General features: G+C 42.7%; 1 protein-coding gene across 1 annotated transcript in view; it reads right to left on the bottom strand.

Annotated features, from left to right (window-relative positions):
* Positions 1-26,920, bottom strand: part of OTOF (otoferlin) — a 410,132-nt gene that overhangs the window by 242,336 nt on the left and 140,876 nt on the right. The window contains exon 3 of the mRNA XM_075341675.1: positions 903-991. Within this exon, the coding sequence (XP_075197790.1) occupies positions 903-991 (89 nt within the window). The remainder of the gene's footprint in view (positions 1-902; positions 992-26,920) is intronic.

Raw genomic sequence — 26,920 nt, 5'->3', positions numbered from 1 at the left:
CATTCACCAGCGGCCTCCATCATTCACCAGCGGCCTCCATCATTCATCAGCGGCCTCCATGATTCACCAGCGGCCTCCATCATTCACCAGCGGCCTCCATCATTCACCAGCGGCCTCCATCATTCACCAGCGGCCTCCATCATTCATCAGCGGCCTCCATGATTCACCAGCGGCCTCCATCATTCACCAGCGGCCTCCATTATTCACCAGCGGCCTCCATCATTCACCAGCGGCCTCCATCATTCACCAGCGGCCTCCATCATTCACCAGCGGCCTCCATCATTCACCAGCGGCCTCCATCATTCACCAGCGGCCTCCATCATTCACCAGCGGCCTCCATCATTCATCAGCGGCCTCCATCATTCACCAGCGGCCTCCATCATTCACCAGCGGCCTCCATCATTCACCAGCGGCCTCCATCATTCATCAGCGGCCTCCATCATTCATCAGCGGCCTCCATCATTCATCAGCGGCCTCCATCATTCATCAGCGGCCTCCATCATTCATCAGCGGCCTCCATCATTCATCAGCGGCCTCCATCATTCACCAGCGGCCTCCATCATTCATCAGCGGCCTCCATCATTCATCAGCGGCCTCCATCATTCATCAGCGGCCTCCATTATTCACCAGCGGCCTCCATCATTCACCAGCGGCCTCCATTATTAGCCTCGCTCCCATTAATGAGGCCGTCAGTGAATTTTCAATCTTCTTCTATACGGTGGAGAACAGGCAATGCATCCTGGGAAAAAGGTATGCAAATGAGCTTCCCTACAGGAGGCAGACGTCTGTCTCTCTGGTGCCACCTGCAGGCAGCTGTGAGCCATTACAGAGCAGAGATATCCAGCTGTGGGCTGCCTGTGTCCTCCACCATGCTTTACCCTGCAGCACCGCTCTGCACTCACCTGTTAGTGAAGACTTTGCTGTAGTTGAACACTTGTATTTCCAGCATCTCATTCCCGTCTATGTTACTGGCGATCGGCCATCGGAAAGTCTGGAAGAAGAGGGGAGCGGCGTTACCCCGGGGTTCGGGGGTCACACATCTGCCACACACACATTATATATCACATATTTATATATTATTAACATGTGAGACATAAGCCAGGTCGATCCCCCTTTGTTATTATTATTTCTGTCCACAAAAAACCGCCATATAATGCTGAAATAATACTGCCATTTTCCTATTAGGTCCTGAGTAATGCTGCCCTATAGTTCCTACATGACACTGCCATATCTTTCCCATAGATATTATGTATATACTGCTATATCACGCCTACATAACACTAGGATTTAATTTCATATAATACCGCCATCTAGTCCTATATATATAACCGTGTGGCTTTTTTTTGCTTCTGCAGTTATTTGATAAACGAGGCTTTGTGCTATTATTCACCCCTAAACCTCGCCCTGCTCTTCTTTGTAGCGTCCCCCTAAGAGAACGGTGCGGGCCGGACTGGATGAAGGAGAGGAAAGGAGACTCGCAGTGTCCAGGGGTCAGGTGATTCCCTGATTATCCGGTGCTGTATAAATCCCTCCCACCACGACCACACCCTCTTCTGGGATATGCCACACCCCTTCTGCACAACCACTCCCATAACCACATTCTCTTCTGGAATAAGCCCCACCCCCTGCTGTACAGATCTTTCTCACTAGGACCACACCCTTTTCTTGGATAAGCCCCACCCCTGCAGTAAAATCCCTCCCACCATGACCTCAACCTCTTCTGGTATAAACCCCACCCCTGCTGTACAAATCCCTCATACCATGACAACACCGTCTTTTTGGGATAAGCCCCACGTCTGCGGTACAAATCTCTGCCACCATGACCACACCCTCTTTTGGGATAAGCCCCACCCCTACTGTACAAATATTTCCCACCAGGACTACACCCTATTCTGGGATAAGAACCACCCCTGCTATACAAATCCCTCCCACCATGACCACAACCTCTGGTATAAGCCCCGCCCCTACTGTACAAATATTTCCCACCAGGACCAAATCCTATTCTGATAAGCCCCACCCCTGCTGTGTTAATCTTTCCCACCAGGACCAGATCCTTTACTTGGATAAGCCCCACCTCTGCTGTAAAATCCCTCCCACCATCATCTTAACCTCTTTTGGTATAATCCCCACCCCTGCTGTACAAATTCCTCATACCATGACAACACCCACTTTTTGGGATAAGCCCCTCCCCTACTGTACAAATCTTTCCCACCAGGACTACACCCTATTCTGGGATAAGAACCACCCCTGCTGTACAAATCCCTTTCACTATTACCACAACCTCTTCTGGTATAAGCCCCACCCCTGCTGTAAAATCCCTCCCACCATGACCACAACTTCTGGTATAAGCCCCGCCCCTGCAGTACAAATCTTTCCCACCATGACCACACCTTCTGGTATTAGCCCCACCCCTGCAGTACAAATCTTTCCCACCATGACCACACCTTCTTCTAGTATTAGCCCCAACCCTGCAGTACAAATCTTTCCCACCATGACCACGCCTTCTTCTGGTATTAGTCCCACCCCTGCAGTACAAATCTTTCCCATCATGACCACGCCTTCTTCTAGTATTAGCCCCAACCCTGCAGTACAAATCTTTCCCACCATGACCATGCCTTCTTCTGGTATTAGTCCCACCCCTGCAGTACAAATCTTCCCCACCATGACCACGCCTTCTTCTGGTAATAGCCCCACCCCTGCAGTACAAATCTTTCCCACCATGACCATGCCTTCTTCTGGTATTAGTCCCACCCCTGCAGTACAAATCTTCCCCACCATGACCACGCCTTCTTTTATTAGCCCCACCCCTGCAGTACAAATCTTTCCCACCATGACCATGCCTTCTTCTGGTATTAGTCCCACCCCTGCAGTACAAATCTTCCCCACCATGACTACGCCTTCTGGTATTAGCCCCACCCCTGCAGTACAAATCTTTCCCACCATGACCACGCCTTCTTCTGGTATTAGCCCCAACCCTGCAGTACAAATCTTTCCCACCATGACCATGCCTTCTTCTGGTATTAGTCCCACCCCTGCAGTACAAATCTTCCCCACCATGACCACGCCTTCTTCTGGTATTAGCCCCACCCCTGCAGTACAAATCTTTCCCACCATGACTACACCCTCTTCTGGTATTATCCCCACCCCTGCAGTACAAATCTTTCCCACCATGACCACGCCTTCTTCTGGTATTAGTCCCACCCCTGCAGTACAAATCTTTCCCACCATGACCACGCCTTCTTCTGGTATTAGCCCTACCCCTGCAGTACAAATCTTTCCCACCATGACTACACCCTCTTTTGGGATAAGCCCCACCCCTACTGTACAAATATTTCCCACCAGGACTACACCCTATTCTGGGATAAGAACCACCCCTGCTATACAAATCCCTCCCACCATGACCACAACCTCTGGTATAAGCCCCGCCCCTACTGTACAAATATTTCCCACCAGGACCAAATCCTATTCTGATAAGCCCCACCCCTGCTGTGTTAATCTTTCCCACCAGGACCAGATCCTTTACTTGGATAAGCCCCACCTCTGCTGTAAAATCCCTCCCACCATGATCTTAACCTCTTTTGGTATAATCCCCACCCCTGCTGTACAAATCCCTCATACCATGACAACACCCTCTTTTTGGGATAAGCCCCACCCCTACTGTACAAATCTTTCCCACCAGGACTACACCCTATTCTGGGATAAGAACCACCCCTGCTGTACAAATCCCTTTCACTATTACCACAACCTCTTCTGGTATAAGCCCCACCCCTGCTGTAAAATCCCTCCCACCATGACCACAACTTCTGGTATAAGCCCCGCCCCTGCAGTACAAATCTTTCCCACCATGACCACACCTTCTGGTATTAGCCCCACCCCTGCAGTACAAATCTTTCCCACCATGACCATGCCTTCTTCTGGTATTAGTCCCACCCCTGCAGTACAAATCTTCCCCACCATGACCACGCCTTCTTCTGGTATTAGCCCCACCCCTGCAGTACAAATCTTTCCCATCATGACCACGCCTTCTTCTAGTATTAGCCCCAACCCTGCAGTACAAATCTTTCCCACCATGACCATGCCTTCTTCTGGTATTAGTCCCACCCCTGCAGTACAAATCTTCCCCACCATGACCACGCCTTCTTCTGGTAATAGCCCCACCCCTGCAGTACAAATCTTTCCCACCATGACCATGCGTTCTTCTGGTATTAGTCCCACCCCTGCAGTACAAATCTTCCCCACCATGACCACGCCTTCTTCTTTTATTAGCCCCACCCCTGCAGTACAAATCTTTCCCACCATGACCATGCCTTCTTCTGGTATTAGTCCCACCCCTGCAGTACAAATCTTCCCCACCATGACCACGCCTTCTGGTATTAGCCCCACCCCTGCAGTACAAATCTTTCCCACCATGACCACGCCTTCTTCTGGTATTAGTCCCACCCCTGCAGTACAAATCTTTCCCACCATGACCACGCCTTCTTCTGGTATTAGCCCCACCCCTGCAGTACAAATCTTTCCCACCATGACTACACCCTCTTCTGGTATTAGCCCCACCCCTGCAGTACAAATCTTTCCCACCATGACCACGCCTTATTCTGGTATTAGCCCCACCCATGCAGTACAAATCTTTCCCACCATGACCACGCCTTCTTCTGGTATTAGCCCCACCCCTGCAGTACAAATCTTTCCCACCATGACTACACCCTCTTCTGGTATTAGCCCCACCCCTGCAGTACAAATCTTTCCCACCATGACCATGCCTTCTTCTGGTATTAGTCCCACCCCTGCAGTACAAATCTTTCCCACCATGACCACGCCTTCTTCTGGTATTAGTCCCACCCCTGCAGTACAAATCTTTCCCACCATGACCACGCCTTCTTCTGGTATTAGCCCCACCCCTGCAGTACAAATCTTTCCCACCATGACTACACCCTCTTCTGGTATTAGCCCCACCCCTGCAGTACAAATCTTTCCCACCATGACCACGCCTTATTCTGGTATTAGCCCCACCCCTGCAGTACAAATCTTTCCCACCATGACCACGCCTTCTGGTATTAGCCCCACCCCTGCAGTACAAATCTTTCCCACCATGACCACGCTTTCTTCTGGTATTAGCCCCACCCCTGCAGTACAAATCTTTCCCACCATGTCCATGCCTTCTTCTGGTATTAGCCCCACCCCTGCAGTACAAATCTTTCCCACCATGACCACACCTTCTGGTATTAGCCCCACCCCTGCAGTACAAATCTTTCCCACCATGACCATGACTTCTTCTGGTATTAGTCCCACCCCTGCAGTACAAATCTTTCCCACCATGACCACGCCTTATTCTGGTATTATCCCCACCCATGCAGTACAAATCTTTCCCACCATGACTACACCCTCTTCTGGGATAAGCCCCGCCCCTTCTAATCAAATTCCTTTCACCACTACCACAACCTCTTTTAGGATAGGCTCTACCCCACTGTACAAAGTCCTCCCACCATGAACATGCCCTCTTATGGGATATAAGCCCTGCCCCTGCTGTATAAATCCCTCCCACCATGACCACACCCTCTTCTGGGTTAAGCCCCTCCCAGTCTGGTTCATATTCTCTATTTTCCTGTAGATTTCCCGCAGTTAATCAGATCTCACATTGATGAAGCTCGTCCTGTGACTCAGAGCGCAGAGGAGACAAGGTCGCATTCTCCACACTCTCATTACATTAGATCTGGAGCCGTCCGCAGGAAGAGTGACATTTATTGTCCTTGTCCGGCACTGAGCAGTTTCTGATTCTTAAAGGGTTTCACTGTAATTCTTTGCTCGGCCTAATTGACCTGAGCCGCCCCTTTAAGATTTCCGATGCTATACTTTGTGATCTAGGACTGGCAGTACACACCAACCACTGGGCCATCAAGGACTATGTGGTGGCATGTCCCTTGGCACTGCACAGACAGTAATCTATTAATCTCTGATCTTCACAACACTTTTGTGGCAGTGTATCACAGCAGACGATTTCGGAGGTCATCAGAGGAAGAGTTGTTAGAGTTCATCAGACTGGAAAAGGCTACAAAACCATCTCTAAAGAGACTGGACTCCACCAATCCACAGTCAGATACAGTGTGTACAAATTGAGGAAATTTACGACTGATTGACCAACAAAGATAACTGCAAGAGTGTATAATGATCTATGAGGTTGCAAAGGGACCCAAGGTCACCACTAAGCAACTAAAGGTCTCTGTCACATTAGCTATTGGTAATGTTTCTAAGAAGATGATTTCGGAGGTCATCAGAGGAAGAGTTGTTAGTGTTTTTCAGACTGTAAAAGGCTACAAAACCATCTCTAAAGAGTTAGGACTCCACCAATTCACAGCCAGAAATACTGTGTACAAATTGAGGAAATATATGACTGATTGACCAACGAAGATCACTCCAAGAGTGTATAATGATCTATGAGGTCGCAAAGGAACCCAAGGTCACCACTAAGCAACTAAAGGCCTCTGTCACATTAGCTAATGGTAATATTCCTGAGAAGAAGATTTTGGAGGTCATCAGAGGAAGAGTTGTTAGTGTTTTTCAGACTGTAAAAGGCTACAAAACCATCTCTAAAGAGTTAGGACTCCACCAATTCACAGTCAGAAACACTGTGTACAAATTGAGGAAATTTATGACTGATTGACCAACGAAGATCACTCCAAGAGTGTTTCATGATCTATGAGGTTGCAAAGGAACCCAAGGTCACCACTAAGCAACTAAAGGCCTCTGTCATATTAGCAAATGGTAATATTCCTGAGAAGATTTTGGAGGACCTCAGAGGAAGTTGTTAGTGTTCATCAGACTGGAAAAGGCTACAAAACAATCTCCAAAAAGTTTGGACTCCACCAATCCACAGTCAGAGACACAGTGTACAAATTAAGGAAATTTACCACTTTTATTACTGATTGACCAACAATGATCGCTCCAAGAGTGTATAATGATCTATGAGGTTACAAAGGAACCCAAGGTCACTTCTAAGCAACTAAAGTCCTTGATCACATTATCTAAAGGTAATGGTCCTGAATTCACCACCAGGAGGACAGTGAATAACAGAAGGTGTGTATGGCAGGATTCAGATGCTGAGAGCACTAGGCTCCCTTAATATAGCACTGACTACCGTCACCTCTAGCTTTTCTACTTGGCATGTTATTACTAAATGTAATTGTACACAGTAGATCTGAGTGTGGGGAAAGCATCCAAGTGTTCAGGGAGGGCAGATCACATAAGGAGGGACACACCAGAAGACTGAGGCTAGGAGACATCTTACATCTCCCAACTTCAAGGGGCTGGTATTTATGCAAAACAGCAAACAGTTTTTGGAGAGGTAATTTATGTGTTTTTGGGGCGGGGCTTAAACTGGGGTCTAAATATTGGAATGTAACTGTCACAAACTTCGCTGACTGTCATGGAGGCATCGGGTTGTGTTCAGATTACAGACTTTGACACTCCGCCTGAGAAATTTTCTGGTGTCTGGGATCAACATAGGCAGACTCGACTATCAACCGAGTCATAAACAGCCTAGCAAGTCAATCTCTGCTAGTCTGCTTGTTTGTCTCCTTTGATTACATGTTGTGTGGAAGCCAATCACATCTGTTCCCCTCCTATTTATGCTGGCTGAATCCTTCCACCTATGCCAGCTATAGTTTATCTTAGTTGGTGTCACAATTCCCATGTGCAGAACATTCTGTATGGTTCTGCTATGCTCTCCTGCAGAGCCGGTATATGTTGCTTATAGTGCAGAGCATTTTGCAGGATGAATGCTCTGGTGGTGGTTTCACAGCACTGGCTTCTATACTGGTCCTAGGAGGTGCTCTCACAGATGCTTCTTGTTCCAGGTGATTGCTCTGCTTCATTAGGGAGCATATTAGCTCAGGACGCTGCCAGTCGCACTTCCTAGTTACAGTAGTGCTGTTGGCTCCCATGGTGCTTAGTGTTCAGAGCTTGGCCTCTCAACTCCGGACTGTTGTTGACCTGTTTTTGCCTGTATCCCTCTGTTTCTGTTGTGACTTCCTGGCTTCTGACCTCGGACTTTCCCCTGACCATGTTCCCGCCTGCTCCCTGTTTCTTGCATGTGCTCTCCTAGAACCCTGACCTTCGGCTTGTATTTTGACCTAGTCTGTCTGCCTCCCCTGCCCCCGTGTACTGTCGTGCTCTCCTGATTTATGACCTCGGCCTCTCTAACTACCTCTCTATTTACTGCATGCAAGTAGTGTCTAGCGCCACCTAGTGACAGTCGTCACAGTTGGTCTGGTGTGGTGCTCCAGAATATCTGGTGGAAGTAGTGCTTATTGTTTGTTGTCTTTTGTCGCTTCCTTCCTGCTCTTGCTTTCCTCCTCAATCTCTTATTGTCCTATCCTGTGTGTGTGCAGTGTGTCATGGTTTTGGTTTTCCCTTGTCTGTCTTTATCTGTTTCATCCTTCCCTGGTGGCAGGGGAGGAATCAGATTAGGTCTGGTCAGGAACCGGACTCAGGGGTCTCCACCATTAGGGATATCGTTAAAAAAAATCCCCCTGCATTGTGAATGCAGAATTTCTGATCTTTGCAAGAAGCAGCTCAAACAGAGATGAAATAAGCCTGGAATGCAGAAGATAAAATAATGAGTTGTCGGTGCGTGGCTCGGAGAGTGTGCGGCTAATGACGGCAGAATCCCGGGGGCCGCAGACACAACATGGCCCCGAAGCCCCCAAAGGCCTCATTTATCTCTCATCGCAAGATTCAAACAGAAGGTTCAGAGGAGAGAAGACGGCGGCTCATTAGCAGCGATCTCCGCTTCCACCGACGCCGCTGACGTCTTATATTTAGTATCTGGGACCCCCAAGAGATGGCGGCGGCGGCCCCCGGGAAATAAAGACCATTAAACAGTTCAGGGGCCGTCACATCTGCAGTCGCTCTGTTATAGACTCATGCCGGGCTCTAAATTCTGGGATGTGACTACAAATGTCAAAGTTACCCCTGATATGGCTATGGATTAATTTCTTACCCCTGATATGGCTATGCATTTATTTTTTTTTACCCCTGATATGGCTATGCATTTATTTTTTACCCCTGATATGGCTATGTATTTATTTTTTTACCCCTGATATGGCTATGCATATTTTTTTTTACCCCTGATAAGGCTATGCATTTATTTTTTTTTTACCCCTGATATGGCTATGCATTTATTTTTTCTACCCCTGATATGGCTATGCATATTTTTTTTTACCCCTGATATGGCTATGCATTTATTTTTTCTACCCCTGATATGGCTATGCATTTATTTTTTTTACCCCTGATATGGCTATGCATTTATTTTTTACCCCTGATATGGCTATGCATTTATTTTTTACCCCTGATATGGCTATGCATATTTTTTTTTACCCCTGATATGGCTATGCATTTATTTTTTACCCCTGATATGACTATGTATTTATTTTTTTTTTACTCCTGATATGGCTATGTATTTATTTTTACCCCTGATATGGCTATGTATTTATTTTTTTTTTACCCCTGATATGGCTATGCATTTATTTTTTTTACCCCTGATATGGCTATGTATTTATTTTTTTACCCCTGATATGGCTATGTATTTTTTTTTTACCCCTGATATGGCTATGTATTTATTTTTTACCCCTGATATGACTATGTATTTTTTTTTTTACCCCTGATAAGGCTATGTATTTATTTTTTTACCCCTGATATGGCTATGTATTTATTTTTTACCCCTGATATGACTATGTATTTATTTTTTACCCCTGATATGACTATGTATTTATTTTTTTACCCCTGATATGGCTATGTATTTTTTTTTTACCCCTGATATGGCTATGTATTTATTTTTTACCCCTGATATGGCTATGTATTTATTTTTTACCCCTGATATGACTATGTATTTATTTTTTTACCCCTGATATGGCTATGTATTTTTTTTTTACCCCTGATATGGCTATGTATTTATTTTTTACCCCTGATATGACTATGTATTTTTTTTTTTTACCCCTGATAAGGCTATGTATTTATTTTTTTACCCCTGATATGGCTATGTATTTATTTTTTACCCCTGATATGACTATGTATTTATTTTTTTTTACTCCTGATATGGCTATTTATTTTTTTACCCCTGATATGGCTATGTATTTATTTTTTTACCCCTGATATGGCTATGTATTTATTTTTTTACCCCTGATATGGCTATGTATTTATTTTTTACCCCTGATATGACTATGTATTTTTTTTTTTTACCCCTGATAAGGCTATGTATTTATTTTTTTACCCCTGATATGGCTATGCATTTATTTCTTACCCCTGATATGGCTATGTATTTATTTTTTACCCCTGATATGGCTATGTATTTATTTTTTACCCCTGATATGGCTATGTATTTATTTTTTACCCCTGATATGGCTATGTATTTATTTTTTACCCCTGATATGGCTATGTATTTATTTTTTACCCCTGATATGGCTATGTATTTATTTTTTACCCCTGATTTGACTATGTATTTATTTTTTTACCCCTGATATGGCTATGTATTTTTTTTTTACCCCTGATATGGCTATGTATTTATTTTTTACCCCTGATATGACTATGTATTTTTTTTTTTACCCCTGATAAGGCTATGTATTTATTTTTTTACCCCTGATATGGCTATGTATTTATTTTTTACCCCTGATATGACTATGTATTTATTTTTTTTTACTCCTGATATGGCTATTTATTTTTTTACCCCTGATATGGCTATGTATTTATTTTTTTACCCCTGATATGGCTATGTATTTATTTTTTTACCCCTGATATGGCTATGCATATTTCTTTCTTACCCTTGATATGGCTATGTATTTATTTTTTTACCCCTGTTATGGCTATGGGTTTTTTTTTTACCTTTGATATGGCTATGTATTTATCTTTTTACCCCTGATATGGCTATGTATTTATTTTTTTACCCCTGATATGGCTATGTATTTATTTTTTTACCCCTGATATGGCTATGTATTTGTTTTTTTATTACTATTGCTACCTAACTGCAGAACTAAGTAAACTTGTAAAAAACATTTTTTTTTTTTTACCATTTTGCTGATGTAGAGCCTGTGCAGCTTCTGCGCACAGTCGGCAATGCTGATATTTCTAGGAAGTTCAAGTGTCAAAGTCACCCCTGATATGGGTATTCACGCTTTTATACTTATTTTTCTTTCTTACTATTTGCTACTTAATTGCAGAACTATGTAAATTTGCAAAAAAAAAAAATATATTTTACCATTTTGCTGATGTAGAGCCTGTACAGCATCTGCGCACAGCCGGCAGCGCTGATGTAGAGCCTGTACAGCATCTGCGCACAGCCGGCAGCGCTGATGTAGAGCCTATACAGCATCTGCGCACAGCCGGCAGTGCTGATGATTCTATTACAGATCTTACTGGAAAATTGTTCAAGGCTCTTGATATCTTGTGATTGCTGCCGTAGCGAAAATTGTCGCTACGGCAGCTTCACATGCCCTCACCTGTCGTGTGACGTTGCTCTTGCCGGCGACCCGCCTCCTTCCTAAGGGGGCGGGTCGTGCGGCATCACAGCGACATCACACGGCAGGCGGCCAATAGAAGCAGAGGGGCGGAGATGAGCAGGATGTAAACATCCCGTCCACCTCCGTCCTTCTCATTGTAGCTGGGACGCAGGTAGGAGATGTTCCTCGCTCCTGTGGCTTCATACACAGCGATGTGCGCTGCCGCAGGAACGAGGAACAACATCGTACGGTCACGGCTGCAAAATTAATGGAAATGTTGGACCCTACACCGATCATACGATAACGACGCTTTTGCGCTCGTTAATCATATGTAAAAGGATTTACACACTACGATATCGCCTGCGACGCCGGATGTGCGCCACTTTCAATTTGACCCCACCGACATCGCACCTGCAATGTCGCAACGTGCAAAGCCCGCCTTAGGGTTATAGAGAGCAACCAGAAAGAGCTGGACATTGCGCATGGCAGATCAGAGTGTGGAGAGTTGGGAAAGCATTCACCTCTTCAAGGAGGGCAGATCCTAACAGGAGGGACATACAGCTCAAACTGTGGAGAGGGAGAAAGCAGCCGAGTCTTAAAGGAGGGCAGATTATACCAGGAGGGACATACAGCTCAAACTGTGGAGAGGGAGAAAGCAGCCGAGTCTTCAAGGAGGGCAGATTATAACAGGAGGGACATACAGCTCAAACTGTGGAGAGGGGAAAGCAGCCGAGTCTTCAAGGAGGGCAGATTATAACAGGAGGGACATACAGCTCAAACTGTGGAGAGGGGAAAGCAGCCGAGTCTTCAAGGAGGGCAGATCATAACAGGAGGGACATACAGCTTAAACTGTGGAGAGGGGGAAAGCAGCCAAGTCTTCAAGGAGGGCAGATTATAACAGGAGGGACACACAGCTCAAACTGTGGAGAGGGGAAAGCAGCCGAGTCTTCAAGGAGGGCAGATCCTAACAGGAGGGACATACAGCTTAAACTGTGGAGAGGGGGAAAGCAGCCAAGTCTTCAAGGAGGGCAGATCATAACAGGAGGGACACACAGCTCAAACTGTGGAGTGGGGGAAAGCAGCCAAGTCTTCAAGGAGGGCAGATTATAACAGGAGGGACACACAGCTCAAACTGTGGAGAGGGGGAAAGCAGCCAAGTCTTCAAGGAGGGCAGATTATAACAGGAGGGACATACAGCTCAAACTGTGGAGTGGGGGAAAGCAGCCGAGTCTTCAAGGAGGGCAGATCCTAACAGGAGGGACATACAGCTTAAACTGTGGAGAGGGGGAAAGCAGCCAAGTCTTCAAGGAGGGCAGATTATAACAGGAGGGACATACAGCTCAAACTGTGGAGAGGGGGAAAGCAGCCAAGTCTTCAAGGAGGGCAGATTATAACAGGAGGGACATACAGCTCAAACTGTGGAGTGGGGGAAAGCAGCCAAGTCTTCAAGGAGGGCAGATTATAACAGGAGGGACACACAGCTCAAACTGTGGAGAGGGGGAAAGCAGCCAAGTCTTCAAGGAGGGCAGATTATAACAGGAGGGACATACAGCTCAAACTGTGGAGTGGGGGAAAGCAGCCAAGTCTTCAAGGAGGGCAGATTATAACAGGAGGGACACACAGCTCAAACTGTGGAGAGGGGGAAAGCAGCCAAGTCTTCAAGGAGGGCAGATTATACCAGGAGAGACACACAGCTCAAACTGTGGAGAGGGGAAAGCAGCCAAGTCTTCAAGGAGGGCAGATTATACCAGGAGAGACACACAGCTCAAACTGTGGAGAGGGGAAAGCAGCCAAGTCTTCAAGGAGGGCAGATCATAACAGGAGGGATACACAGCTCAAACTGTGGAGAGGGGGAAAGCAGCCAAGTCTTCAAGGAGGGCAGATTATAACAGGAGGGACACACAGCTCAAACTGTGGAGAGGGGAAAGCAGCCAAGTCTTCAAGGAGGGCGGATCATAACAGGAGGGACACACAGCTCAAACTGTGGAGTGGGGGAAAGCAGCCAAGTCTTCAAGGAGGGCAGATCGAAAAATAACAGGAGTTACATACAGCTCAAACTGTGGAGAGGGAGAAAGCAGCCAAGTCTTCAAGGAGGGCAGATTATAACACAAGGGACACACAGCTCAAACTGTGGAGAGGGAGAAAGCAGCCAAGTCTTCAAGGAGGGCAGATTATAACAGGAGGGACATACAGCTCAAACTGTGGAGAGGGAGAAAGCAGCCAAGTCTTCAAGGAGGGCAGATTATAACAGGAGGGACATACAGCTCAAACTGTGGAGAGGGGAAAGCAGCCAAGTCTTCAAGGAGGGCAGATTATAACAGGAGGGACATACAGCTCAAACTGTGGAGAGGGAGAAAGCAGCCAAGTCTTCAAGGAGGGCAGATTATAACAGGAGGGACACACAGCTCAAACTGTGGAGAGGGAGAAAGCAGCCAAGTCTTCAAGGAGGGCAGATTATAACACAAGGGACACACAGCTCAAACTGTGGAGAGGGGGAAAGCAGCCAAGTCTTCAAGGAGGGCAGATTATAACACAAGGGACACACAGCTCAAACTGTGGAGAGGGGGAAAGCAGCCAAGTCTTCAAGGAGGGCAGATTATAACACAAGGGACACACAGCTCAAACTGTGGAGAGGGAGAAAGCAGCCAAGTCTTCAAGGAGGGCAGATTATAACACAAGGGACACACAGCTCAAACTGTGGAGAAGGGGAAAGCAGCCAAGTCTTCAAGGAGGGCAGATTATAACAGGAGGGACATACAGCTCAAACTGTGGAGAGGGGAAAGCAGCCAAGTCTTCAAGGAGGGCAGATTATAACAGGAGGGACATACAGCTCAAACTGTGGAGAGGGGGAAAGCAGCCAAGTCTTCAAGGAGGGCAGATTATAACAGGAGGGATACACAGCTCAAACTGTGGAGAGGGAGAAAGCAGCCAAGTCTTCAAGGAGGGCAGATTATAACACAAGGGACACACAACTCAAACTGTGGAGAGGGGGAAAGCAGCCAAGTCTTCAAGGAGGGCAGATTATAACAGGAGGGACACACAGCTCAAACTGTGGAGAGGGAGAAAGCAGGCAAGTCTTCAAGGAGGGCAGATTATAACACAAGGGACACACAGCTCAAACTGTGGAGAGGGGGAAAGCAGCCAAGTCTTCAAGGAGGGCAGATTATAACAGGAGGGACACACAGCTCAAACTGTGGAGAGGGAGAAAGCAGGCAAGTCTTCAAGGAGGGCAGATTATAACAGGAGGGATACACAGCTCAAACTGTGGAGAGGGAGAAAGCAGGCAAGTCTTCAAGGAGGGCAGATTATAACAGGAGGGACACACAGCTCAAACTGTGGAGAGGGGGAAAGCAGGCAAGTCTTCAAGGAGGGCAGATCATAACAGGAGGGACACACAGCTCAAACTGTGGAGAGGGAGAAAGCAGGCAAGTCTTCAAGGAGGGCAGATTATAACAGGAGGGACACACAGCTCAAACTGTGTAGAGGGAGAAAGCAGGCAAGTCTTCAAGGAGGGCAGATTATAACAGGAGGGACACACAGCTCAAACTGTGGAGAGGGAGAAAGCAGGCAAGTCTTCAAGGAGGGCAGATTATACCAGGAGGGACAAACAGCTCAAACTGTGGAAAAGGGGAAAGCAGCCAAGTCTTCAAGGAGGGCAGATTATAACAGGAGGGATACACAGCTCAAACTGTGGAGAGGGGAAAGCAGCCAAGTCTTCAAGGAGGGCAGATCATAACAGGAGGGACACACAGCTCAAACTGTGGAGAGGGGAAAGCAGCCAAGTCTTCAAGGAGGGCAGATTATAACAGGAGGGACATACAGCTCAAACTGTGGAGAAGGGGAAAGCAGGCAAGTCTTCAAGGAGGGCAGATCATAACAGGAGGGACACACAGCTCAAACTGTGGAGAGGGAGAAAGCAGCCAAGTCTTCAAGGAGGGCAGATTATAACAGGAGGGACATACAGCTCAAACTGTGGAGAGGGGGAAAGCAGGCAAGTCTTCAAGGAGGGCAGATTATAACAGGAGGGATACACAGCTCAAACTGTGGAGAGGGAGAAAGCAGGCAAGTCTTCAAGGAGGGCAGATTATAACAGGAGGGATACACAGCTCAAACTGTGGAGAGGGGAAAGCAGCCAAGTCTTTAAGGAGGGCAGATTATACCAGGAGAGACACACAGCTCAAACTGTGGAGAGGGAGAAAGCAGGCAAGTCTTCAAGGAGGGCAGATTATAACACAAGGGACACACAGCTCAAACTGTGGAGAGGGGGAAAGCAGCCAAGTCTTCAAGGAGGGCAGATCATAACAGGAGGGACATACAGCTCAAACTGTGGAGAGGGAGAAAGCAGGCAAGTCTTCAAGGAGGGCAGATTATAACAGGAGGGACACACAGCTCAAACTGTGGAGAGGGAGAAAGCAGGCAAGTCTTCAAGGAGGGTAGATTATAACAGGAGGGACATACAGCTCAAACTGTGGAGAGGGAGAAAGCAGGCAAGTCTTCAAGGAGGGCAGATTATAACAGGAGGGATACACAGCTCAAACTGTGGAGAGGGAGAAAGCAGGCAAGTCTTCAAGGAGGGCAGATTATAACACAAGGGACACACAGCTCAAACTGTGGAGAGGGGGAAAGCAGCCAAGTCTTCAAGGAGGGCAGATCATAACAGGAGGGACACACAGCTCAAACTGTGGAGAGGGAGAAAGCAGCCAAGTCTTCAAGGAGGGCAGATTATAACAGGAGGGACATACAGCTCAAACTGTGGAGAGGGAGAAAGCAGCCAAGTCTTCAAGGAGGGCAGATTATAACAGGAGGGACATACAGCTCAAACTGTGGAGAGGGGAAAGCAGCCAAGTCTTTAAGGAGGGCAGATTATACCAGGAGAGACACACAGCTCAAACTGTGGAGAGGGAGAAAGCAGGCAAGTCTTCAAGGAGGGCAGATTATAACACAAGGGACACACAGCTCAAACTGTGGAGAAGGGGAAAGCAGCCAAGTCTTTAAGGAGGGCAGATCATAACAGGAGGGACATACAGCTCAAACTGTGGAGAGGGAGAAAGCAGCCAAGTCTTCAAGGAGGGCAGATTATAACAGGAGGGACATACAGCTCAAACTGTGGAGAGGGAGAAAGCAGCCAAGTCTTCAAGGAGGGCAGATTATAACAGGAGGGATACACAGCTCAAACTGTGGAGAGGGGAAAGCAGCCAAGTCTTTAAGGAGGGCAGATTATACCAGGAGAGACACACAGCTCAAACTGTGGAGAGGGAGAAAGCAGGCAAGTCTTCAAGGAGGGCAGATTATAACACAAGGGACATACAGCTCAAACTGTGGAGAGGGGGAAAGCAGACAAGTCTTCAAGGAGGGCAGATCATAACAGGAGGGACATACAGCTCAAACTGTGGAGAGGGAGAAAGCAGGCAAGTCTTCAAGGAGGGCAGATTATAACACAAGGGACACACAGCTCAAACTGTGGAGAGGGAGAAAGCAGGCAAGTCTTCAAGGAGGGCAGATTATAACACAAGGGATACACAGCTCAAACTGTGGAGAGGGGGAAAGCAGCCAAGTCTTCAAGGAGGGCAGATCATAACAGGAGGGACACACAGCTCAAACTGTGGAGAGGGAGAAAGCAGGCAAGTCTTCAAGGAGGGCAGATTATAACAGGAGGGACACACAGCTCAAACTGTGGAGAGGGAGAAAGCAGGCAAGTCTTCAAGGAGGGCAGATTATAACAGGAGGGACACACAGCTCAAACTGTGGAGAGGGAGAAAGCAGCCAAGTCTTCAAGGAGGGCAGATTATAACACAAGGGATACACAGCTCAAACTGTGGAGAGGGAGAAAGCAGCCAAGTCTTCAAGGAGGGCAGATTATAACAGGAGGGACATACAGCTCAAACTGTGGAGAGGGAGAAAGCAGCCGAGTCTTCAAGGAGGGCAGATCCTAACAGGAGGGACATACAGCTTAAACTGTGGAGAGGGAGAAAGCAGGCAAGTCTTCAAGGAGGGCAGATTATAACAGGAGGGACACACAGCTCAAACTGTGGAGAGGGAGAAAGCAGCCGAGTCTTCAAGGAGGGCAGATTATAACAGGAGGGACATACAGCTCAAACTGTGGAGAGGGAGAAAGCAGCCAAGTCTTCAAGGAGGGCAGATTATAACAGTAACAAAAAACATATGAGACTCGGAGGAGGTGGTGAACTGTATATCAGGAGTCTGAAAATGAATGAAAATAGAAAATACAAAAAAAACTTACTCCCACAATATCAAACAAAATGGATTAAATGATGGTAATGACCTTGGTATGAAGCAAATGCCAATTATTTACGCAGCCAGCACTGGTGCCAGGGAACCACTGGAAATAACTGGACAACACCACCCACAATTTCCTTATTATTTGGTTACATTTGGCATCGGCACGTGATGTCTCTTCAACTATCTTTAGGTTTGGGGTTGCCCATCTGTCACATTATAATACATGGGCACCCCCTCCCCCACCACCAGGGACATTCTGCTTGGGTATGTGTGCACATGCCATGCTCTGCACGGGCATCCCCTACCCCACCAGGGACATTCTGCTTGGGTAGTGTGCACATGCTATGCTCTGCATAGGTATCCCCTCCCCACCAGGGACATTCTGCTTGGGTTTGTGTGCACATGCCATGCTCTGCATAGGTATCCCCTCCCCACCAGGGACATTCTGCTTGGGTATGTGTGCACATGCCATGCTCTGCACGGGCATCCCTTCCCCCCACCAGGGACATTCTGCTTGGGTTTGTGTGCACATGCCATGCTCTGCATAGGTATCCCCTCCCCACCAGGGACATTCTGCTTGGGTATGTGTGCACATGCCATGCTCTGCACGGGCATCCCTTCCCCCCACCAGGGACATTCTGCTTGGGTATGTGTGCACATGCCATGCTCTGCACGGGCATCCCCTCCCCCACCAGGGACATTCTGCTTGGGTGTGTGTGCACATGCCATGCTCTGAATAGGTATCCCCTCCCCACCAGGGACATTCTGCTTGGGTATGTGTGCACATGCCATGCTCTGCATAGGTATCCCCTCCCCACCAGGGACATTCTGCTTGGGTATGTGTGCACAGCTGGACTCATTGGTCTCAATTTAGACAGTTAAGCCTCTAATTGATGAGATCTCTAGTGGCAGGATCCTCATTATCCTCTGGATGATGGGCTTCATGGTCTGCGTGCCCGAAGCGAGACGCCAGCTCCGATGCACCTAGCATCCATATACCCTGCCTCTTATATGACCCGACAAATGGAGACTTTTGCATTGAGAAAGAAGAGCAAACAGCACAGAGTATTTCAGGAAAGAAGAGTGCGGAGTAAGCGTGCTGCTCTTCTTCAGCAGCACAGAGTGTTTCAGCAGTAGATCTGTTTCCTAGAATGCCAGGGTGCAGAGCAGAGTGTGTGCGATGTTCCCCCTGCGCCCAATAACAGAGGTTAATGTCTCGGTGCCGGGTCTTTTCTTGCCGGTTTTCTCCTCCTCATTGTTGTGTTTTGTGAAGAATCCACGGGAGATAATTCACTGAGGACGCGACTGTTATTTCATCCTCTCCCCGAGGGCTCCAGGCGCTTAATGAGCGGATTCATCACATGTATAGCTCTCTGGAAGGATCGTGCGGCTCCGGAGTGTCCGGGAGTATTATAGCAGTTATATTCCTGTACATAGGGGCGGTATTATAGTAGTTATATTCTTGTACATAGGGGCAGTATTATAGTAGTTATATTCCTGTACATAGGGGCGGTATTATAGTAGTTATATTCTTGTACATAGGGGGCAGTATTATAGTAGTTATATTCTTGTACACAGGGGCAGTATTATAGTAGTTATATTTTTGTACATAGGGGGCAGTATTATAGTAGATATATTCCTGTACATAGGGGCAGTATTATAGTAGTTATATTCTTGTACATAGGGGGCAGTATTATAGTAGTTATATTCCTGTACATAGGGAGCAGTATTATAGTAGTTATATTCTTGTACATAGGGGGCAGTATTATAGTAGTTATATTCTTGTACATAGGGGCAGTATTATAGTAGTTATATTCTTGTACATAGGGGCAGTATTATAGTAGTTATATTCCTGTACATAGGGGCAGTATTATAGTAGTTATATTCTTGTACATAGGGGGCAGTATTATAGTAGTTATATTCCTGTACATAGGGGCAGTATTATAGTAGTTATACTCTTGTACATAGGGGGCAGTATTATAGTAGTTATATTCCTGTACATAGGGGCGGTATTATAGTAGTTATATTCTTGTACATAGGGGGCAGTATTATAGTAGTTATATTCTTGTACATAGGGGCAGTATTATAGTAGTTATATTCTTGTACATAGGGGGCAGTATTATAGTAGATATATTCCTGTACATAGGGGCAGTATTATAGTAGTTATATTCTTGTACATAGGGGGCAGTATTATAGTAGTCATATTCCTGTACATAGGGGCAGTATTATAGTAGTTATATTCTTGTACATAGGGGGCAGTATTATAGTAGATATATTCCTGTACATAGGGGCAGTATTATAGTAGTTATATTCTTGTACATAGGGGGCAGTATTATAGTAGTCATATTCCTGTACATAGGGGCAGTATTATAGTAGTTATATTCTTGTACATAGGGTGCAGTATTATAGTAGATATATTCCTGTACATAGGGGCAGTATTATAGTAGTTATATTCTTGTACATAGGGAGCAGTATTATAGTAGTTATATTCTTGTACATAGGGGGCAGTATTATAGTAGTTATATTCTTGTACATAGGGGCAGTATTATAGTAGTTATATTCTTGTACATAGGGGCAGTATTATAGTAGTTATATTCCTGTACATAGGGGCAGTATTATAGTAGTTATATTCTTGTACATAGGGGGCAGTATTATAGTAGTTATATTCCTGTACATAGGGGCAGTATTATAGTAGTTATATTCTTGAATATAGGGGCAGTATTATAGTAGTTATATTCATGTACATAGGGAGCAGTATTATAGTAGTTATATTCTTGTACATAGGAGCAGTATTATAGTAGTTATATTCTTGTACATAGGGGGCAGTATTATAGTAGTTATATTCTTGTATATAGGGGGCAGTATTATAGTAGTTATATTCTTGTACATAGGGGGCAGTATTATAGTAGTTATATTCTTGTACATAGGAGCAGTATTATAGTAGTTATATTCTTTTACATAGGAGCAGTATTATAGTAGTTATATTCTTATACATAGGGGGCAGTATTATAGTAGTTATATTCTTGTATATAGGAGCAGTATTATAGTAGTTATATTCTTGTACATAGGGGCAGTATTATAGTAGTTATATTCTTGTATATAGGAGCAGTATTATAGTAGTTATATTCTTGTACATAGGGAGCAGTATTATAGTAGTTATATTCTTGTACATAGGAGCAGTATTATAGTAGTTATATTCTTGTACATAGGGGCAGTATTATAGTAGTTATATTCTTGTACATAGGGGCAGTATTATAGTAGTTATATTATTGTACATAGGGGGCAGTATTATAGTAGTTATATTCTTGTACATAGGGGCAGTATTATAGTAGTTATATTCTTGAATATAGGGGCAGTATTATAGTAGTTATATTCATGTACATAGGGGGCAGTATTATAGTAGTTATATTCTTGTATATAGGGGCAGTATTATAGTAGTTATATTCTTGTACATAGGGGGCAGTATTATAGTAGTTATATTCTTGTATATAGGGGCAGTATTATAGTAGTTATATTCTTGTATATAGGGGCAGTATTATAGTAGTTATATTCCTGTATATAGGGGCAGTATTATAGTAGTTATATTCTTGTACATAGGGGACAGTATTATAGTAGTTATATTCCTGTACATAGGGGCAGTATTATAGTAGTTATATTCTTGTATATAGGGGCAGTATTATAGTAGTTATATTCTTGTACATAGGGGACAGTATTATAGTAGTTATATTCTTGTACATAGGGGCAGTATTATAGTAGTTATATTCTTATACATAGGGGCAGTATTATAGTAGTTATATTCTTGTATATAGGGGCAGTATTATAGTAGTTATATTCTTGTACATAGGGGACAGTATTATAGTAGTTATATTCTTGTACATAGGGAGCAGTATTATAGTAGTTATATTCTTGTACATAGGGGGCAGTATTATAGTAGTTATATTCTTGTACATAGGGGCAGTATTATAGTAGTTATATTCTTGTACATAGGGGGCAGTATTATAGTAGTTATATTCTTGTACATAGGGGACAGTATTATAGTAGTTAAATTCTTGTACATAGGGAGCAGTATTATAGTAGTTATATTCCTGTACATAGGGGGCAGTATTATAGTAGTTATATTCCTGTACATAGGGGGCAGTATTATAGTAGTTATATTCTTGTACATAGGGGACAGTATTATAGTAGTTATATTCTTGTACATAGGGAGCAGTATTATAGTAGTTATATTCTTGTACATAGGGGGCAGTATTATAGTAGTTATATTCTTGTACATAGGGGCAGTATTATAGTAGTTATATTCTTGTATATAGGGGCAGTATTATAGTAGTTATATTCTTGTATATAGGGGCAGTATTATAGTAGTTATATTCTTGTACATAGGGGCAGTATTATAGTAGTTATATTGCTGTACATAGGGGCAGTATTATAGTGGTTATATTCTTGTACATAGGGGCAGTATTATAGTAGTTATATTCTTGTATATAGGGGCAGTATTATAGTAGTTATATTCCTGTACATAGGAGCAGTATTATAGTAGTTATATTCCTGTACATAGGGGCAGTATTATAGTAGTTATATTCTTGTACATAGGGGGCAGTATTATAGTAGTTATATTCCTGTACATAGGGGCAGTATTATAGTAGTTATATTCTTGTATATAGGGGCAGTATTATAGTAGTTATATTCTTGTACATAGGGGCAGTATTATAGTAGTTATATTCCTGTACATAGGGGCAGTATTATAGTAGTTATATTCTTGTATATAGGGGCAGTATTATAGTAGTTATATTCCTGTACATAGGAGCAGTATTATAGTAGTTATATTCCTGTACATAGGGGCAGTATTATAGTAGTTATATTCTTGTACATAGGGGCAGTATTATAGTAGTTATATTCTTGTAGATAAGGGGCAGTATTATATTAGTTATATTCTTGTATATAGGGGGCAGTATTATAGTATATTATATTCTTGTACATAGGGGCAGTATTATATTAGTTATATTCTTGTACATAGGGGACAGTATTATAGTAGTTATATTCTTGTAGATAAGGGGCAGTATTATATTAGTTATATTCTTGTATATAGGGGGCAGTATTATAGTATATTATATTCTTGTACATAGGGGCAGTATTATAGTAGTTATATTCTTGTACATAGGGGACAGTATTATAGTAGTTATATTCCTGTACATAGGGGCAGTATTATAGTAGTTATATTCTTGTATATAGGGGCAGTATTATAGTAGTTATATTCTTGTACATAGGGGACAGTATTATAGTAGTTATATTCTTGTACATAGGGGCAGTATTATAGTAGTTATATTCTTGTACATAGGGGCAGTATTATAGTAGTTATATTCTTGTATATAGGGGCAGTATTATAGTAGTTATATTCTTGTACATAGGGGACAGTATTATAGTAGTTATATTCTTGTACATAGGGAGCAGTATTATAGTAGTTATATTCTTGTACATAAGGGGCAGTATTATAGTAGTTATATTCCTGTACATAGGGGGCAGTATTATAGTAGTTATATTCTTGTACATAGGGGACAGTATTATAGTAGTTATATTCTTGTACATAGGGAGCAGTATTATAGTAGTTATATTCTTGTACATAGGGGGCAGTATTATAGTAGTTATATTCTTGTACATAGGGGCAGTATTATAGTAGTTATATTCTTGTATATAGGGGCAGTATTATAGTAGTTATATTCTTGTACATAGGGGCAGTATTATAGTAGTTATATTGCTGTACATAGGGGCAGTATTATAGTAGTTATATTCTTGTACATAGGGGCAGTATTATAGTAGTTATATTCTTGTACATAGGGGCAGTATTATAGTAGTTATATTCTTGTACATAGGGAGCAGTATTATAGTAGTTATATTCTTGTATATAGGGGCAGTATTATAGTAGTTATATTCTTGTACATAGGGAGCAGTATTATAGTAGTTATATTCTTGTACATAGGAGCAGTATTATAGTAGTTATATTCTTGTACATAGGGAGCAGTATTATAGTAGTTATATTCTTGTACATAGGGGCAGTATTATAGTAGTTATATTCTTGTACATAGGGGCAGTATTATAGTAGTTATATTCTTGTACATAGGGAGCAGTATTATAGTAGTTATATTCTTGTACATAGGGGGCAGTATTATAGTAGTTATATTCTTGTACATAGGGGGCAGTATTATAGTAGTTATATTCTTGTATATAGGGGGAAGTATTATAGTAGTTATATTCTTGTACATAGGAGCAGTATTATAGTAGTTATATTCTTATACATAGGGGGCAGTATTATAGTAGTTATATTCTTGTATATAGGAGCAGTATTATAGTAGTTATATTCTTGTATATAGGGGCAGTATTATAGTAGTTATATTCCTGTACATAGGAGCAGTATTATAGTAGTTATATTCCTGTACATAGGGGCAGTATTATAGTAGTTATATTCTTGTACATAGGGGGCAGTATTATAGTAGTTATATTCCTGTACATAGGGGCAGTATTATAGTAGTTATATTCTTGTATATAGGGGCAGTATTATAGTAGTTATATTCTTGTACATAGGGGCAGTATTATAGTAGTTATATTCCTGTACATAGGGGCAGTATTATAGTAGTTATATTCTTGTATATAGGGGCAGTATTATAGTAGTTATATTCCTGTACATAGGAGCAGTATTATAGTAGTTATATTCCTGTACATAGGGGCAGTATTATAGTAGTTATATTCTTGTACATAGGGGCAGTATTATAGTAGTTATATTCTTGTAGATAAGGGGCAGTATTATATTAGTTATATTCTTGTATATAGGGGGCAGTATTATAGTATATTATATTCTTGTACATAGGGGCAGTATTATATTAGTTATATTCTTGTACATAGGGGACAGTATTATAGTAGTTATATTCTTGTAGATAAGGGGCAGTATTATATTAGTTATATTCTTGTATATAGGGGGCAGTATTATAGTATATTATATTCTTGTACATAGGGGCAGTATTATAGTAGTTATATTCTTGTACATAGGGGACAGTATTATAGTAGTTATATTCCTGTACATAGGGGCAGTATTATAGTAGTTATATTCTTGTATATAGGGGCAGTATTATAGTAGTTATATTCTTGTACATAGGGGACAGTATTATAGTAGTTATATTCTTGTACATAGGGGCAGTATTATAGTAGTTATATTCTTGTACATAGGGGCAGTATTATAGTAGTTATATTCTTGTATATAGGGGCAGTATTATAGTAGTTATATTCTTGTACATAGGGGACAGTATTATAGTAGTTATATTCTTGTACATAGGGAGCAGTATTATAGTAGTTATATTCTTGTACATAAGGGGCAGTATTATAGTAGTTATATTCCTGTACATAGGGGGCAGTATTATAGTAGTTATATTCTTGTACATAGGGGACAGTATTATAGTAGTTATATTCTTGTACATAGGGAGCAGTATTATAGTAGTTATATTCTTGTACATAGGGGGCAGTATTATAGTAGTTATATTCTTGTACATAGGGGCAGTATTATAGTAGTTATATTCTTGTATATAGGGGCAGTATTATAGTAGTTATATTCTTGTACATAGGGGCAGTATTATAGTAGTTATATTGCTGTACATAGGGGCAGTATTATAGTAGTTATATTCTTGTACATAGGGGCAGTATTATAGTAGTTATATTCTTGTACATAGGGGCAGTATTATAGTAGTTATATTCTTGTACATAGGGAGCAGTATTATAGTAGTTATATTCTTGTATATAGGGGCAGTATTATAGTAGTTATATTCTTGTACATAGGGAGCAGTATTATAGTAGTTATATTCTTGTACATAGGAGCAGTATTATAGTAGTTATATTCTTGTACATAGGGAGCAGTATTATAGTAGTTATATTCTTGTACATAGGGGCAGTATTATAGTAGTTATATTCTTGTACATAGGGGCAGTATTATAGTAGTTATATTCTTGTACATAGGGAGCAGTATTATAGTAGTTATATTCTTGTACATAGGGGGCAGTATTATAGTAGTTATATTCTTGTACATAGGGGGCAGTATTATAGTAGTTATATTCTTGTATATAGGGGGAAGTATTATAGTAGTTATATTCTTGTACATAGGAGCAGTATTATAGTAGTTATATTCTTATACATAGGGGGCAGTATTATAGTAGTTATATTCTTGTATATAGGAGCAGTATTATAGTAGTTATATTCTTGTACATAGGGGCAGTATTATAGTAGTTATATTCTTGTATTTAGGAGCAGTATTATAGTAGTTATATTCCTGTACATAGGGGCAGTATTATAGTAGTTATATTCTTGTACATAGGGGGCAGTATTATAGTAGTTATATTCTTGTACATAGGGGCAGTATTATAGTAGTTATATTCTTGTACATAGGGGCAGTATTATAGTAGTTATATTCTTGTACATAGGGGGCAGTATTATAGCAGTTATATTCCTGTACATAGGGGACAGTATTATAGCAGTTATATTCTTGTATATAGGGGCAGTATTATAGTAGTTATATTCCTGTACATAGGGGCAGTATTATAGTAGTTATATTCTTGTACATAGGGGCAGTATTATAGTAGTTATATTCTTGTACATAGGGGCAGTATTATAGTAGTTATATTCTTGTACATAGGGGGCAGTATTATAGCAGTTATATTCCTGTACATAGGGGACAGTATTATAGCAGTTATATTCTTGTACATAGGGTGCAGTATTATAGTAGATATATTCCTGTACATAGGGGCAGTATTATAGTAGTTATATTCTTGTATATAGGGGCAGTATTATAGTAGTTATATTCTTGTACATAGGGGACAGTATTATAGTAGTTATATTCTTGTACATAGGGAGCAGTATTATAGTAGTTATATTCTTGTACATAGGGGGCAGTATTATAGTAGTTATATTCTTGTACATAGGGGCAGTATTATAGTAGTTATATTCTTGTACATAGGGGGCAGTATTATAGTAGTTATATTCTTGTACATAGGGGACAGTATTATAGTAGTTAAATTCTTGTACATAGGGAGCAGTATTATAGTAGTTATATTCCTGTACATAGGGGGCAGTATTATAGTAGTTATATTCCTGTACATAGGGGGCAGTATTATAGTAGTTATATTCTTGTACATAGGGGACAGTATTATAGTAGTTATATT

Source organism: Anomaloglossus baeobatrachus, chromosome 3 (assembly GCF_048569485.1).
Source record: "Anomaloglossus baeobatrachus isolate aAnoBae1 chromosome 3, aAnoBae1.hap1, whole genome shotgun sequence".
NCBI lineage: Eukaryota > Metazoa > Chordata > Amphibia > Anura > Aromobatidae > Anomaloglossus > Anomaloglossus baeobatrachus.
Note: the sequence above shows the minus strand (reverse complement) of the source record. Positions and strands in the feature narration are given on the sequence as shown.